Source organism: Terrapene carolina, unplaced genomic scaffold, assembly GCF_002925995.2.
Source record: "Terrapene carolina triunguis isolate 2854851 unplaced genomic scaffold, T_m_triunguis-2.0 Scaffold227, whole genome shotgun sequence".
Taxonomy (NCBI): Eukaryota; Metazoa; Chordata; order Testudines; family Emydidae; genus Terrapene; species Terrapene triunguis.
The window spans coordinates 4,628,671-4,646,126 of NW_020664578.1; the positions used below are offsets into that span (position 1 = coordinate 4,628,671).

At 54.9% G+C, this 17,456-nt stretch overlaps 1 protein-coding gene across 1 annotated transcript; it reads left to right on the forward strand.

The window, feature by feature from the left end:
* Nucleotides 1-308: 308 nt before the first annotated feature.
* Nucleotides 309-11,217, forward strand: PRUNE1 (prune exopolyphosphatase 1). The gene is made up of 7 exons (XM_024212736.3): nt 309-1,008; nt 1,240-1,445; nt 2,985-3,163; nt 3,546-3,704; nt 3,977-4,071; nt 4,770-4,928; nt 8,266-11,217. Exons 1-7 carry the CDS (start codon nt 826-828, stop codon nt 8,785-8,787), a joined length of 1,503 nt encoding a protein of 500 aa, XP_024068504.1. The 5' UTR covers nt 309-825; the 3' UTR covers nt 8,788-11,217.
* Nucleotides 11,218-17,456: the final 6,239 nt, after the last annotated feature.

Genomic DNA, 17,456 nt, shown 5'->3' on the forward strand with positions numbered 1-17,456 from the left:
CCCGGCAGGGATGACTAAAAAAAAACCCAAAACATGTAAAAAAACACGTGGGGCTTGTACTCACCGGGCGGCGCTCCTAGTCTTTGGTGGTGGGTCCTTCACTCGCTCCGGGTCTTCGGCGGCACTGAAGGACGTGCTGCCGAAGACCCGGAGCGAGTGAAGGACCCGCTGCCGAAGTGCCGCCGAAGACCCAGAGCGCCGCCGGGTGAGTAAAAATTAAAAAGGAGCCTCTAGCCAGGGAAGGGATTCTCAGCCACTTGCCCCCACCCCAGCAGCCCTGCCACTGGGCGCGGGGCCCTCTTAGGTGCGGGGCCCGATTCGGGGGAATTGGTGGAATTGGCCTAAAGCCGGCCCTGCATCTTGGTGGCAGAGAATCCAAAAGCAGGGTTTGGAGGAGCCCAGGTGTGGTGCTGACCTGGTCTCGCCCATCTGCTCGTAGCCCCTGGAAGCCATGACTGGCCACTTCGTTTTCTCTGCTCACCCTACGGACTCCTCTCCTGTCCCGGCAGGGCAGACGTCCTGCTCAGCATCTTCATTTAATGCGAGGAGGAGAGTGGGGCAGGCGCTGGCTACGTGCTTGGGTAGGACACATGCTCTGGGGGGCCGGGAGCGATCAGGTTCAAATGTGGTGCTGGATTGCTCAGCAGATGAACTTGGGAGCCTCAGGTCCTTAAGCCAGCAAAGGGTCTAGATGAGCAAGCCTTACTGGGCCAGGCAGGGAGGAGCTGGGCGGGAAGACCCTGCCATGTCAGACCCCCCCCGTGCCGCTCCCAGCTCAGCCTGCCCACAGGGGAGACAGCCTGTACTTTCCTTCTGCGTCAGCACATGGGAGTGAGTCTTTTTCCCGTGCCAGCGGCATTGGGCCTGCTCTGCTGGGATTCAAAGCCTCCTGTCTCTTGGCAGGAACATGTCCAGCACAGGCAGGAAGTCCACGTGGTGCTGGGGAATGAAGCCTGCGATCTGGACTCCGTGGTGTCGGCGCTTGCCCTGGCTTATTACTTGGCAAAGGTGAGTGCTGCCCTGAGGCTTGGCTCCGCTTTGGTGCTCTGCTTCGGCTGGGGTGGATTTAACAGGGATGGGGAGGGAAGGGGATGTGGGGAAATGGGCTGGCGACCACATAGCACTAAGACCAACACACGCTAGAGCTGCTGTGTGATGCCTGGACCCACCCTGGGCCGTGCTCTCCGTAGCCAAGGCCTGCTGCTAACCGTCCCTGTGGTTCGCTGCGTTCTCCTGCAGACCTCTCTGGAGTCCAAGGCGGCATTTGTCCCCGTGCTGAACATCCCCCGCTCGGAGTTCCCCTTGCGCACAGAGAGCGCCTTCCTCCTGCAGGAGCAGCAGATCCCCGACAGCTGCCTGATCTTCCGGGATGAGATCGACCTGCGTGCGCTGCACCGGGCTGGCCTCCTCTCCTTGACGCTGGTCGACCATCACATCCTGCCGAGGCAAGTGGAGAGGCAGTGCAGGGGATTTAGGAGATCTGGGGTGTGTGTGTCAAATTCTGGCTCTGCCACCGACCTACTGGGTGACCTTGGGCAAGTCACTTCCCCTCTCTGTGCCTCAGTGTCCCCATCTGTAAAATGAGGCTAAGGACACTGAACCACCTTTGTAAAGTGCTTTGAGATCTACGGATAGAACGCGCGATACGACAGCTCAGTGTTATCTTTAAATCCCTGGTGGGGGGGAAAGTGGGGGCTCCAGGCAGGATGGACTGAGGAGTAAATGATGGGCGAATGAAGACGTTATTATTTGTATTGTGGTAGAATCCTGGCCCAGGACCCTGTTGTGCTAGGCACTGTACGGACACAGAACAGAAGGACGGCCTCTGCCCCAATGAGCTTGCAATCGAAGTAGATGAAATTGCTTAGCCTTATAAACAGAGGGACTGTCTTGTCCATGGAGTGGATGGCCTCCTTGCTGGATTGTGCAAGACAGGTGCACAAGGGCAGGTGGGAACCCCTAGAGGAGCAAGTGACTCGCTTTAAAATATTCCTAATCTTGCTGTTGGCTCACGTCTCATGGGCACTGGGGAAGAGACGGGTCTTTCCCAGGGACAGCTCTCTGCACACGGAGGTCAGCATGGGACAAGGCACAGAGGGCTTGGGCAGGATGGGCTGTTACCCACCAGAGCGGATCTGACGTCCAGACAAGTTCATGAACCCTTCAGCTTCCTTGGGAGGAGCCGGGAGAGTTCTCGTGGCTGGAAGGGGCCTATAGACAGGAGCTGCGGCTTCCCCACAGCTGCTCTGCATCCCTGGGTGCTCTGGGAGGGTTTTGCTAAAGGGGATGAGCTGTAAAATCTCTGATATGAGCAGGCAGGTTTGCACAGTGTTCCCCTGCAGCGCTGGGAACCCAAACACGATGGCGTTCCCCCTTCGTCTTCCACATGCGTGTCTACCATCCTTTCCTGTGCCTGCCTTGCCACCCCCCCCATTCCTACACCACCCTCACCCCTGCCCACGCTCTGGGTATTGTCTCCCCCTCTACATGACTACCCCAACCTCACCGTCCCAGTTGCCATACCATCCTTTCCCTGTTTAGGGGCTGAAGACCCCCTCCCCTCGCTGCAGCACCGCCTTCAGCTCAGCTTCTTTGCATGTGCATGTCAATATATTTTCAGTGTAGAGGAAATAAGCCCTTCACCCCCCCCCCCCCCCGCTTCGGCCTTTTTGGATCGGGGGGCAGGAAAAGAGCCCGAGAGTGGAGGAATTTTCGGTCCATCCCCAGGGTGATGCGATAAATACACACTAACGCCCACCAGGGTGCGCCATAACGCCCTTGGATGCTTTGGGGTGGATGGTGACGCCAAAAGGACAGGATCCATCCCTGGGGTGACTCCATTGACCCTAAGTCCCTCGTTTTGGGGCGGGGATGGGGGGAGAAATGGCAGAGAGAAACGCCTGGGGACGAAACCAGGGCCTTTCCCGGCCTGCACCCACCTCTCCAGAGAGGGGCACTCTCACTTCCCCGTCTCGCCCGCCCAGCGGAGACGCAGCCCTGGAGGAGGCCGTGATCGAGGTGATCGACCATCGGCCCCTGGAGAGGGCGCCTCGGTGCAGGGTCACCGCGGAGCTGGTGGGCTCCTGTGCCACGCTGGTGACGGAGAGGATCGTGCAGGGCCCAGCGGAGCTGTTGGACAGACAGACGGCCGCCCTGCTGCGTGGTGAGAGCAGTGCTCGCCGGCTTTGATGCTCAGGGAGGGGTGTAGCGTTCTGGGGCGGAGACCCACAGCTGCAAATATCAGGCCCGTGCCCCAGGCTGTATCCTGCTGGCTGTAAAACCAACCCCTAAGCAGCAGCATGCTCCGCACGGCTGCATCTGCACTGACCCTGGAAGCGGCAAAGCCTGGACTCCTGCAAGGCCAGTTTACTGCCACATGGCTTTGCCTAGGGGAGATATTCCAAAGCACCTGTCTAGACCCAGCGGCTCTAACTCCCTGACTCATATCTGAGACCACAACAACTGTGTATGGTCTCTGTTTTCTCGTGGCTTGGCTCACAGCACACTGTGTTTCTGTGTCAACTGCTGCTCTCTTTGCTTTAAAGGTACGATAATTCTGGATTGTGTCAATATGACTCCAGAAGCTGGGAAAGTGACTCCCAAAGACACTCAGTACGTGGCCCTGTTGGAATCCAAGTTCCCAGACCTCCCGGCGAGGAGCGTCCTGTTTGAGGCTCTGCAGACAGCCAAGTTCGATGTGACAGGTACCGGCTTTTCACGGATTGAGGGGGGATCAAATGGGACGGATGGGAAGGGCAGGGGCTGCATGGAGCTTAGATAGTTGGAGGCACTAAATCAGACGAGTATCTGAAAACAGTCCAAGAATCCACCTAGCAGCGTGGTCAGAGGGTTGTGTGTGCAAGCGCTGTCTGAGTCTTTTGGAGCAGCAAAACACAAAGCTCCCTGGAAGTGATCTGAGCTCTCGCTGGGAACGAAAGTCCCTCTTCACTCACGCTTGCCCCTCTCGTTTTTCCAGGGCTCACTACAGACCAGATGCTGCGAAAGGACCTTAAGGTGCTGTCGAGCGACGGGCTCGTTCTTGCCATCAGTGCTGTGTACGTGACGCTGGAGGTAAGGATCAATACAACGTGGGGATACCGAGGCGCGGGGGAAGTGAAGTGACTTGCCCCGGACCACGGAGGGAGTCGGTGGCGGAGCTGGGAATAGAGCCCAGGAGTGAAAGCAGCTTTTGCCCGCTGGGTGTCTGTGCATTTTGCCATTTAAATGTTACCCTGTGCAAGTGGGAAGAAGCTGATCCTAGGATTGTGAGCTAGGACTCCTGGGTTCTCTCCCTAGCTCTGCCAGTGAAGTAGGGCTAATGCTGCCCATCTACCTTGCAAGGCAGTGGAGGGTTTTCTCTCTCTCTGTGGTACTTATCAGTGTAGTATCTGAGCGCCTCCCCCCACAACCCACCTCTGAGGCAGAGCAATGTTGTTATCCCCATAATACAGGTGGGGAACTGAGTGTCAGAGAGGGAACTTGCCCAAGGTCACCCAGCAGGCCAGTGGCGGAGCTGGGAATAGAACCCAGGTCTCCTGCATCCCAGTCTGTTGCTCTATCCACTAGACCCCACTGCTGCCAAATAAGCATCCCTTCTCCAAGGAGCCTGCAGTCTGAACAGTTCAGACATAACAGGTGCATGAGACAAGTGGGTGGTGCTGGGGGCAGGGGTAGTAAAATAGGCAGGAGCTGGCAGCGTTGCCCGCCGTCCTGTCCCGTCGCGTGCCTGTGCGTTCCGGACTCTGACGCTGATCGCTGTCCTTGCCTAGGCCTTCCTGCAGCGGCCTGGCTTGCAGCAGGACCTGTGCGCCTTCTGCGAGCGGCACGGCTACGGTGGGTTGGTAGCCATGACGATCTCCTTCAACGAGCGGAACGAGCCATTCCGGCAGCTCGCGGTGTACAGCCAGCACGCGGCGGTGCGGACAGCGGTGAGCATAGTCGGGGCATGCCGCCTGCCTGCCTGGGGTCTGCCCTCACATTCTCAAGGGATATTCCAGAGCCCCGCGCCCTCCCTCAGTGGCCAGTCCCGGCAGCCCATGCATATAACAAACTGAGGGCACTGTGATTCCTGCCTGCAAGCGCTAAATCCCCTGCTTGCGCCCTGATTCTGCCCGGCATTTAAACCGGTGCTTAACTTCAGTCACACAGAATCGTAGGACTGGAAGGGACCTCGAGAGGTATGTAGTCCAGTCCCCTGCACTGGTGGCAGGACTGAGTATTATCTAGACCATCCCTGGCAGGGGTTTGTCCAACCTGCTCTTAAAAATCTCCAATGATGGAGATTCCACCACCTCCCTAGGCAATTTATTCCAGTGCTTAACCACCCTGACAATTAGGAAGTTTTTCCTAATGTCCAACCTAAACCGCCCTTGCTGCAATTTAAGCCTATTGCTTCTTGTCCTATCCTCAGAGGTTAACGAGAACAATATTTCTCCCTCCTCCTTGAAACAACCTTCTATGTACTTGGAAACTGCTATCTTGGCCCCCCCTCAGTCTTCTCTTCTCCAGACTAAACAAACCCAATTTTTTCAGTCTTCCCTCCTAGGTCATGTTTTCTAGACATGTGTGACTTAGGTTCTGACCCAGCAAAGCACTTATCTGACTTGTTCTCATAGTGGCCCATTGCTCTAGTCTGGCCGTCGCTTGACCTCTGATAATCCCTGCCCCCAAAGCTGCCCCTCCATGCCGCCCCCACCTTGGGAACCTCCTAGAAATGGAGCGAGGGGAGGAATGGAACCTTGGTTAGTTGCTTCTGCAAAGAGCCCAGAGCAGAAACGGATTTGCTCCTGCAAATGGGGCAGAACGTGATGGGGTTTGGGAGCCAAAGCTTGGGATGTGAGAGCTGCCTGTAGGAAGAGCCCCCGCTGGGTATCAGACTCTCTGGATGCCCCTGGACTTGTGAATTCCCAGATCAGCCCATGTCTCCCAGATCAGCATGCTGGGCTGTAGCAGGACCAGCACACTCTTTACCCTGCCAAAAAAGCATTGGTGACCTGTTCAGCGCCTGCCCAGTTGAGATGCTTCTGAATGGAGTCCAGATGCAAGACAGCGTTCGCTCTTACAGCGATAGGCGCTACAGAAATCTCACAGGGGACTGGCGTTTCCAGCACGCTGCTTTCCCAGAGGTTCTTCCCTTGATTAGGCCGGCCCCTTCCTCTTTGCTGCAGTGGTGGGTGGCTGGCTGGGAGAGGATTTACAGGGTTGTGGCACCCCCCTCCCCCGGTGGGTTACCTCCTCCAGCCCCCGCCCTCCTGCGGCCTCGGCCCCCGGCTCAGCAGAGCGCTGGAGTCCTGTGGGAGTCAGTGCTTTATGAAACACCCACCCAAGTGCTTTGCTGAATCGGGGCCCAAGCGCCTGAGCTGTTCCAGCACCTTCCACGGCTGTCTGGTTCCAAGCACCGTCCGCCCTGAAACCTGCTCGCCTGCCTGATGTGCCGAGCTCCCAGCCGAGCCACTCTCCACCCAAGTGGAAGCAAAACCGCTTGAGAGCCCTGCTCCCCTCCCCCCGCCACCTCGGTGGGTGTTGCTAGGTCCCCGCGAATCCCCCTCCCCCCCCCCCCCAAGGCTCAGCACTGCGGGGCCCCCCCCCCATCCCCTGTTCATGCCGTGGTCGCTCCCGTAGCCGGCGGGGTAGCTGCTGAGCTGTGCCAGCGTCAGCATTCACCCTTCGGCTCCAAGGCCGCCCCCAATGCAGCAGCCCACGTGCCTGCAGAGTTTGCTTCAGTGCTTCCCAGAGCCTGGCGAGAACATACCACGAGAGTGAGGGGGGAGGCCGTGTTTACTCCCCTCATCCCCAGCCATGCAGCAACGGCTCTCTTCCCCCCCCCCCGCCCGATCCCGCGCCATCGCTCGTCACTCATTAACTGTGGTCAAAGGTTTAAAGCCGTGGGAGGGATCACGGGCTAATCGCCCGGGTGGGTCAGAGATCACGGCAGCCAAGGGGACCGAGCGGGAGACGGCGGCCTTCGAGATGGGAGGTAAGAGGCTCCTTTTTCCATCCCTGCAACCGGCTCTGCTCCAAAGGGAAATGTCCTCCATGTGATCCTGCCCCGACGTGCACCCTTGGCGTCTCCCGAACCTGGTGCTTTGCTCCAGAGGCTGGACTTGGCAGATACAAGCTGAATGTCGATCATTAGAACCCAGCCTGTCCGTCCCCCTCCCCCCCGCCCGCCCCCACATCTACCCTCCCAGCCGGTGTCCACAGATTTTACTTCTTCCTTAACGCTAAGCTCTGAGCACCTTATGGTGCCTCACGCTTAACCCCACAGCGACCGTGTTGTCTGGGCGAGCGTGAAACCCTTCCCTGGGCTGGGGGGGGGGCACGTGCGTTTTCTCTCGTTTGTCTGGCTGCCCAGGCACAGGAGACTTGGAGTCTGACACTCAGCTACTCTAATAAGCGTAGCGCCATTGGAGTCTGTGGGCCAGATCCCCAGCTGGGGTAAATCCACCGTAGCGCCATTGGAGCCTATGGGCCAGATTCCCAGCTGGGGTAAATCTGCCGAAGCGCCATTGGAGTCTATGGGCCAGATCCCCAGCTGGTGTAAATCCGCCATAGCGCCATTGGAGTCTGGGGGGCAGATCCCCGGCTGGGGTAAATCCACTGTAGCTCCATTGGAGCCTATGGGCCAGATCCCCAGCTGGGGTAAATCCACCTTAGTGCCATTGGAGTCCCTGGGCCAGATCCCCGCCTGGTGTAAATTAGCGTCGCTCTCTTGGGATGTGCCGACTGACACCATCTGAGGATCTGGCCTGCTGTCCGGCAGACTGAGCAACCTGGGAGCTGTATCCAAGCTTGGGGGCACAGCGACCCTGGGATCAGAAGGGCCCATCTGGGATCACTGAGCACAGAGACCCCAGCTCTGGGCTCTGCTCACACCCCGGCATTTCAGACGTGCTGCAGCAGCAATCGCGGGGTGCAGCAGAATGGGGCTCCCGCCCAGGATCCAGTCAGTGGGAGGCAAGCTCTGTATAATTCCATCCCCTCAAATGGTGTAAATCCGTGGAGCTGCGCCAGTTTACACCAGTGGGGGATTGGGCCCTGAGTGTATCCAAATAACATGGCTAGTGCCCCAAACGGCAGAAATGTAGGAGGGGAATTGGGGGGCCCAGCCCAGAACAGATGGAGGGTGAGCCTCAGCTCCGGCTTTGCTGTCACTATGTGTGTCATGATCCCATCCCTGCTGCGTTGTGACAGCAGGTTCAGCCTTCGGGAGGGTCCTTGGCTCCCAGCCAGCTCCTCACCCCCTCGTGTTTCTGTCCCCACTAGGTGTGTGGTGTTCTGGAGCGCGCTAACAACCCGCCCCTGGACCTCTCCCCTCTGGGGAACCTCTACCCCAACATCTGTGCCTACCACCAAGGCAACACAGTTGCATCGCGTAAGAAAGTCCTCCCGATCCTTAAAGACTTCCTAAGGGAGCGGGGCATAACGGCTGGCCCCATGCATCCCGCGGACAAGGATTCCTGTGGCACGACGAGACCCGAGCCGAAAGACTCCTCTGCCGGTTGCGGCGAAAGCGACGAGAACCCGGAGGACTCGGATGTGGCTGGCGAAGCGGGTGCCCCGGAGTACGAGCCAAGGGGCAGGAGAGATCCTGCCAGGTGCCCGAGGCTTGGGGATGCCCTGCTGGAGGACGATGCCCCGTTGCCTCCCACCCCCATGAACAGCCTGGTGGATGAGTGCCCTCTGGACAGGGGGCTGCCCAAGCTGTCGGCGGAGGCGATCTTCGAGAAGTTCAGCCACATCACGGTGGTGCGCCCCTCCGCCAGCAGCAGCCCCGAGAAGAAGTGACACCGGGGCTGGTGCCCGCTCGGGTTTCAGGGACGCAATTGCAATCCGCTCTGGGATTAAACGAGCGGCCTCTTTCTGTGTGTGGACGAAACACGTCCAGCTGTCTCGCGGGGACGTGGACCCCGGCCTCTGCAATAAAAGCCAGACGCAGGCGTTTTTGTCAGCGATGCTCTAGAACCGACCTCCGTGGAGCTCCTTCTCCAGCGGGGGATTTCATAGGAAAGCCAAACCAAAATGCCAGCAGAGTGGCACCCCCCAGTGCAAAGTGCAGCTGCACTTCAAAGGCACCCGGGGGCTTGATCCTGGCCGGACTGTGCCCACAAGGACCACCTCTTTCTCTTACAGTGATTTCTTTAAACCCTGCCCTGGCGCAGCCGCAGCCGCCTCTTGCGTCGCCGGGCCCTAGGTCATGAGCAGTTGTGCTGTGTTATGTGCAAGAACGCCCAGGTCCAGCAGCCCCTGAGTCCCAGTCCACGTTGTGTCCCATTTGTGTGCACAGGCTTACCCCGTACGTCCCCGTCGTTGGACTGACATCGTGGGAGGGGAGATCTCGGCCCCACTCTCGTTGAACCCTCTGTGGATTTGGCAGCTTTGTTTCCATCCAGAATCCCCCTCGGGGAACAGCAATAAAGGAGAGGAACTTCTCTCCCGTCTCCCCCGGCCCATGTGACCCAGTCAGCCGTCTTGCCTCCTGTGAGCCATTGGGTCTGTCATGTACCTGCCTGACTGTGCAGCACCGTGCGTAAAGGAAAACTCTTCCTTCCCAACTTCCCCGTTATCTGTGGTCGTAATTGTCCAATCCCTTTGAAACCCTGGCTGGGTAGCTTTGGAAACTGACCCCCGGGGCAGGGAATTCCAGCCCGCCATCCAGGGGTTGTGTGAAGGGGTTTCTAGTGATTGGTTCCTAAAGCTGCTGTCTTTACCGTCCTGCTGGAGAGTGAGCTACCCGTGCCTTGGCACGGTCCGACCTGCAGGTGGGGAAATGGACCATACAGAATGCCCCAATGCGTCTGTTCCTTCTCCCGAGGGGACTGGCAGGGTGTGTCTTTGACCCACAGCTTGGATCATTTTTACTGTCTCTGTTTAATGCCACTCTGATTGGTAAAGCCAGTTGTGTTAACGCTACTGCTCCCCTTCCTGGGGATACGCACCTTGCATAGTTCCCCTTGGAAAGTAGCCGTTAATCTTTTGCTGATAGTTGAAGGTGACGAAGGAGAGACTTTTCAGGTGGCGACTATTCATTAAACTATCGAAGGGGCCACACTATCAGCTTGCCCTCAACTCGGCCTCTTTTGCTGTGGGCTCTCTTGATTTCAGGCGCGGTTTCGTGTCTACGATTCCGTGGGTTGGCAGTTCGGATTGCTTGAGGCCTTGTCTACATGGAAAAATTGTACCAGTTCAAGTTAAATCATTTTTTTAACTAATATCGTTAAATCAGTGCAAACCCCTGAGTGGGCTCTGAGGGGAGGAGGGGCTTATTTCAGTTTAATTTAAGCCTGTTCCCAATTGAGGTAAGTTAAACAAAATCAGCCACGCGTAACGTAAATCAGTTTCCACACAGGGGTTATATCCGTATATTGATTTAAATTTACACCTTAGATTTATGCCAGTGCAAATGTTCCGTGTAGCCAAGGCCTTAAATGATTTATGCTTGCCACCCAGCAGCTTCCATTGTTCTCAGAGGGATGGGGTGAGATTCCCCATTATCCTCAGAGGGTAGGAGACAGCTCTTTAGTTAATCTGGCTCCAAAGGAACACGTGGTCCCATTTTATTTAGGTACTTACATAGGAACTGAGCCCTCTTGCAAACTTGGCCCAATGGCCCGGACTCTGTCTGCAAATCAGGAGTTCAAGCAGCAAATTGACCTAAATTGCAGGTTGGTACAATTGGGCCTGCAAAAACCAGAAAATCTGGCCTCGAAATCTCTTCCAGGCTCCGTTCCTTGGAAATGGCCCTTGTCCGCCGCCCTGCTGGTGCTTTTGTTGTTAAGGACGGACTTTCAGGCTGGGGCGGTGGTTCTGGTGCACCTGGCACCCAGGAACTGGCGTTCTCCAGAATTGTCATTCTGGGCTCTCACATGATAACCGCAATGGCCTGTGACTTCTAAAAAGGCCTCAGGTACTGACACTGCAGGTTAGCAAGTAACCGGGTGTGCCCCCAAGCCAGGTCCACTCTGCTGGGGCACTTGCATGAAGGTGAAAAACTCCCTGACCCCATAGTCCGACACCCATGTAACCCAATTGTCTGTGGTGGCTGTCAATAAGCCTTGGGTGCTAAAACCCCAGACACGTTCCTCAGTGTGTCATGAATTCCCCTCCTCCCTTTCGTCTTGTGAATCATCTAACCACTGTACGTCTCTATGGTACGTGCACCCTAGAGAGACCCCCTGGTGGCAGAGCCCTGAGCCTCCTACACTACTGTCTGTCCATATGTCCCACAAGCAAAGGCTCGAACAGGTGGGTCTGGGAGCTGCACTGACGGATGAGGTCGATACCAGGAAACGAATGCTGCGGCTGAATCCCTCTCCATTTTGTAGCTGTAATGCTGTCTCTACGAAAGCAACGTGCATCCTTATTTATGGAGGATACCTCGAGAGGTTCAGGCTCAGAGGCTGTCGGTCCTGCACCTTGCACCAGAAATAAGACAGAACCAGGTGTGATCTCCCTCTTTATGTGTATTGTAGTGGCATGCAGGAGCCCCAGTCACAGACCAAGACCCCATGGGGCTAGGCGCCGTAAAAACACAGAACAGACAATCTGTGCCCTAAAGAGCAGGGAAGCAGAAAGGCCCTGGAAGGTTTAACAGAAGCTTTAGTATCTGCCAGGTACAATTGGATGCTAGAGTTGGGGTGATATTACATAGCCCTTTTTGAATGTGTCTTTGCAGCACCCCTCTGGGTGAGTGTGGTCATCATACCTGCTGTGCAGCTGGGGGAAAGTGAGGCACAGCGGGGGACGTGTCCTGCCATCAGCGAGTCGGTGTCTACTGGGGTATGATTCAGGAGCTCCCAGCTCAGGCTGCCCCACATGGTAATCAAAGGAACCAGGATGCGTTTGCAATCTGGGGTAAAGAAAATCTGCTTTGGGGTGAGGGGTTAGGGAAGGGAAATATTGAACTTGTGGGGGAGTAGGGTAGGGAAACTCTCAGTTCTATCAGAGCTGGGGTTTAATTCACCCTTGCGCAGGGATAGGGGAGCAGCACCAAGGTTAATGCATCACATAAGCCAGCAAAATTGGCCTCCACGCCCTCATTTAGGAAAGCATCCCTCTTCGGGAAGGGTGCTTAAACATGCTTAAGTGCTTTCCTGAATCGGGGTTGGATATGTCTTTGGAGGGGGGTGTCAATTTCACTCTGGATGCAGGCTCCTGTTAAGCTGGGTATCACCTGAAGTAATATACAGTATGTAATCAAGGCAAAATAAGATGAGAAGCAGCTTTATTTAAATGGCGGGGACTGAGGCACAGGGAAGAGAATGCGGTTTGATTTTTCATCCAACGTAGCATTGTATAAATCACAATTTAGCAAGAGAACCAATGAGAACCTCAGAGTCGTCACAGTGGGTCCATAAGCCTTTCTGTTCCATTCTCGGCAAGCCCATCTGCAGCAGGATGAGCCGCTGTTTCCGGCTGGCAGTGCGTTGTGGTGGAATTTTTTTTTTAGTTTTTTTTTTTTTTTTTTTTTTAAATGATTTGATATGGTAATTTACCTTCCAACACTTTTGGGGTGTTGTGTTTTTACCTAGGCCACAGGTCTACTAAAATATGCTATGTTTCAAAATTAATTTCAGAATTGTTGTATGAAAAGAGACATATTACATAACCAAAGTTTTTTGTTTTTGTAATTCTGATGATCTTGCATTTTAAGGATTAAATGTGTGCGCTTCCCTGAGCTGTGTTGTTGTTGTTGTTGTTGTGTGTGTGTGTGTACTTCAACACACACACTCTCCCCCTGCTCATGGTGGTGTATATTTTAGAACCCACCCATCCACCCCCTATTCCTGGTTAAGGATTCCATGACTTCTGCAGCGGCCAGTGTGGCTGGTTTTGGGGTTGCCCAAGTAGATCAGGCAGCCCCTGGGCCAGTCTCACCTGCCACTGCTGGGGCAGTTTGGGTGTGGGAAGGGGCTCAGGGCTGGGGGTTGGGGTGTGGGGCGGGGCTTCCCTCTGGGGGGTGGGGGGCTCCCTGAAAGTGGCCGGCATGTCCCTCTAGCTCCTAGGCAGAGGGGCCGGGGGCTCTGCACGCTGCCCCTGCCTGGAGGCACTGCCCCCGCAGCTCCCATTGGCTGTGGTTCCCGGCCAGTGGGAGCTGCCTGCTCTCCCCCCCTCCCCCCGCACCAGCGGTGTCCCCGGACCGCCCCCTCAGAGCATTCCCGGCCAAGTTTTAGTCAGGGGTATAGTACAAGTCATGGACAGATCACGGGCCATGAAATTTTGTTTACTGCCCATGACCTGTCCATGACTTTTACTAAAAATACCCGTGACTAAAACGTAACCTTATTCATAATATTTGTTGTGGAGATCATAATCCAACACAAAAGACCGAACAACCCTTTTTGTGACAAGTTCTGCTCTGGCTTAGATGCAAGTGGATTGACCGCCTCCACGGATGGATCATTGGCAGAGACTGAACCCAGTCTCTAAAGCACCAGCCGCTCCAGCTTGAGCAAAAAGGCCATGTGACTCATTATTAGCTTTTAGGCAGGTGCAGACTTATCAGGCTCTGTGTTTTGTAGCCACTAGAGGGGGCTAAAGAGCCACACTGGTATCCTCACACCCATTTCATAAATGTGAGGGGTGTGTCTGAAGGCCAGGGCTGCCTCCCTGATAAGACTGAAGAGTGGGACAGAGTGGTGCACAGAGCAGCCCCCCCCCCCCCTTCAAAGCGGAGCAAGTTTCTCCATGAGGCTTGATTCCCCACCTCCTTGCACCAGTGCCGAGTGGGGCGTGAAACACCGCTGCATCACCATGGTAGCATTGTTGCGCTCACTTTGCACTGATGTAAAAGACGGCCCTGTTACAATCATGGCTTGAACACAGACGTTAGATAAAAACATCAATTCTCTTGCTGGAAGGTCATAACACAACCGTATTTCTTAGCATTCAGAGCGTTAATACATAAGAACCACAAAACAGAGAGAGGCAAAACAGAAAACTCCATAAAACTAGGCTGACCAGATAGCAAGTGTGAAAAATCAGGGGAGGGAGGGGTAATAGGAACCTATATAAGAAAAAGCCCCAAATATCGGGACTGTGCCTATAAAATCGGGACATCTGGTCACCCAATCTAAAACAGAGGTACAGCTCACTCCACCTTGCTCTAGGCTGGCTCTTTGTAGAGAGTGACCATTGCTGCTAGATCCAGTCTTATGCTTCCCTACAGAGCTCTTACAAGCAGAACCAGGAAAACCCCCTGAAATTTAAAGTGACAGTTTACACTTTTAAACTGTTTCAAGACACTCCAAGCACAAAGGTGCAGGGCAAAGGTGAATGGGGCCTGTGATGACCACCATAAAAGCGCAAAGGCTGAGGTTTTCCCAGGGGCCTACGCCAGTTAAGCACCCCCATCCCTTTGACATTTCAAAGGCTGCTTTGGAAATCTCAGTCTAAACACTCCTTTCCTCCTGCCAGAGCTGGGTTAAAGGTCCCTTGTAAATGGAAAAGTAAACTGGGGTCACACCCATATTTTTGCTGCCTTGTTTTGTTTAAAGGCCTGAAAGGCACTTAAAATTGTCCCTGCTTGGTTTTATACTTTTAGAAATATCAGGCATGTCAAGTCGCTTTTCTGCTGGAGGGGCTCGGAGAACTAAGTGGGGAGCAGCCTTCCGGGAGCTGGGAGGATCTTTAACAAAGAGAGCATTCTTCCCAATTGTTTGCCGAGCATTTGAGTTAAATGGGTGTTTTGTTTTTTTAAAGGATGCTTAAAGTTAAGCATATGCTCAAGTGCTTAAGACTAAAAAAAAAAAAAATTTTTTCCCCCTTTTTTGTTGCTGTCAGGTCACTGTTTAAACATTTATGAGTCAGACTTTGCCCCGACTTGCTTTTTTCAGTCAAATGTGTAACCAAAGCTCCTGTATTTACCTAATAGTTCCTGGCAGAGTGCCCTTGTAATGAGGAAAATAAATGTTTGATTTTGCAGCTTGAACGGCAAAACACAATAGCTGAGGTGCTAAGCAGGGTTCTCTCTCCCATACCTTTACCAGCCACACACTTTGATTGCTTAGCGGGGGAGGAGGAGAAGAGAGAAAAACAGAAAAATCTTTACAGGCCTGTTCCTGAACTAGTGGAGAATTGGCAAGATTGTGCCATGAGAAATAATGAAACCGGATTGAGATGGGGAGCGGCTTTTATCCAGGCTCAGTCAAACTTTTAGGTGTTGTTAACGCCAATTTAACTCAAAGGCCTGACCAGCGGCGGGGGGAGAAAAACGTTCTTTGTTAAAGATACAACAGTCTGACTGCAAGGGGTCAGACTCACCCCTGCGGCGCCTCCTGCTGGTCTCTTCCAGGAATTAGACCATCCCAGCTCCGGAGCGCCCTCTGCAGGCCGGTGATCCACCTTGCCACTGGCCCCATGTCCCTCCCAGGACCCCAGTGCCCCTTTCTCTGGGTGCTGCCCCCTAGCAGTACCCACACACTCTGGGTCTCCCCTCCCAGGGGAACCCCCACCCGCTAACCCCACCTCGCCTCAGTGTAAGGCTACTACCAGTCACCGTCTAGCCCCGCTCCCTGGGGCAGACTGCAGTATCAGCCACTCATCACAGGCAAGGCTGGGTTTGAACCTGCTCCCTTGGCCTACCTCTGGGCTGCCCTCTGCAACCCCCAGTATCCCTTGGCCCAATGCTAGGCCACAGCCTGGGCTTTCCAGGCTGGAGATCCCCAGCTCCTCTGCCTTTCCCCAGCCCTGCTCTACTCAGGTACCCTGTCTTAAACTCCCTGCAGCCAGGCCCTTCTCTCTCTGAATGCAGAGAGTGACTGCCTGCTTGAGTGCCCGGCTCAAGCCTTTATAGGGCCAGCGGGGCCCTGATTGGGGCATGGCTCCAGCTGAGCCTGCTTCCTCCCAATCAGCCCAGGCATCTTGCCCTTCCACAGCCCTCCTCCAGGGCTGTTTTAAACCCCTCAGGGCAGGCGCGGGTAACCACCCCGCTACACTGACTCTATCCTTAAAGGCTGAAAAACACTCTCCGTCCATATCACTGGGCCCTGCAAAAGCAGCTTTGAAAGCCTTACGGTTCTTCTTTAAAAAAAAAAAAATCCTTGCTTTGATGAATCAATTCAACTACATGAGCACGAGGGTTGGAGGCTCATCTAAGCGGAAAGACCTGTCTTCCCAGAATTCCTCGGTGAGCATCAGTTCGTTCCACCCTGGAAACATGACATCATCAGCGCCTGCTCTCATTGGCAGAGGGGCAGATGCAGACACAGCTGACGGATGCCTGGGGCCAATGATCAGATCACGCCTGGGTTGGAAAAGTCTCCCTTGTATGTAAACTGAAGAAGGCATGTGCCCATGTGTGTTAGATTGTAAGGCCAGAGGGGCCTATTAGCTCTTCTAGTCTGACCTGTATAACAGAGGCTGGAGAATTTCACCCTATTACCCTGTATGAGTTTTGTTTCTTTTAAAAGGCTGCTGGGAGATACGTGCTGTGGACTATTTGTGATGAATCCGGGGAAAATTCACCCCTGAACTGTGAAACTCTGCGGCATAGTGGAAACAGCATTTGTTAGGTTTATCTATATTACCAGAGCAATTTAAGTTCCAAACCGAGATCAGGGCCTCATTGTGCTGGGTGTTGCACAGACACAACCTGAGAGACTCTCTGTCCCAGTCTAAGTAGGCAAAGACCGGCTTATAGTTAGTTGTCATTTTACAGATGGGAAAACTGAGGTCCAGAGCGATGGTGCGACGTGTCAAAGGTCACACAGGGAGTTAGTGGCAGAGCTGGGAACTGCAAGCAGAGGTCCTAGTCCCCTGACTCAGCCCCAAGGCAGTTCTACCGCTGAATTAGAGCTTTTTCCAGCTGAGTTGCTCAAAGCCCTCCCGTCCGACAGCCTGGTGAGCGGCACGGATGGACAAGGGGATTCCGTGACGAGCCCAAGGGTGAGTTAGTTCTGCGCTCCGTTGCTTTTCCTTTTCAGTACAGCGTGTGTCCCCTTACGTACAGGGCAGGGATGCTGGGAAATCCCAAAAGCCAGGGCAAAGGCCTGACTGTGTTTCTGAGTGAAGTGTGTGGCAGAGAAAACAGGAAGCCGATGAGGCAGTGGCTGGTTCTTGGAGCAGGGGAAGTCGGGGGGGCCGTGTCGCTGCGGTAACCCACACGCCAAGTGTGCTTCCTGGCAGCTGCCGATGGCGTTTCACAGTAACCCAGGCTCCTCTGAGTCAATGGAAAAGCTGAGCCGGGCCTGGAGGCCGGGGGAGAGTTTGTCGGTGTCGTTAACGGCCCTGGTCGTTTCCCCTGGATGCTGGCCCACCCACACGCACTGCAAGCTCGCACACGAGAGAGCAGGTTGGGAGTTTAATTCGAGCTGCTCGGGGCTCAAATTCCTGCTGGGGCCTCATATTCCCCCATCCTGAGGTTCCTGCCCACGAGAGAGGCTGGGAGCCAGAATCTGCAAGCTCCTTCATGGCGGGGACCATCTTTTTGCTCTCTCTTTGTACAGCCCCTAGCACAT

Excerpts from the sequence above, each read along its gene's own strand:
- PRUNE1 (XM_024212736.3), top strand. The coding sequence starts at position 826 with ATGGGAGTGAGTCTTTTTCCCGTGCCAGCGGCATTGGGCCTGCTCTGC. Across the intron at positions 3,164-3,545 it reads GACGGCCGCCCTGCTGCGTG|GTACGATAATTCTGGATTGT; the intron begins GTGAGAGCAGTG and ends TTTGCTTTAAAG. Across the intron at positions 4,929-8,265 it reads ACGCGGCGGTGCGGACAGCG|GTGTGTGGTGTTCTGGAGCG; the intron begins GTGAGCATAGTC and ends TGTCCCCACTAG.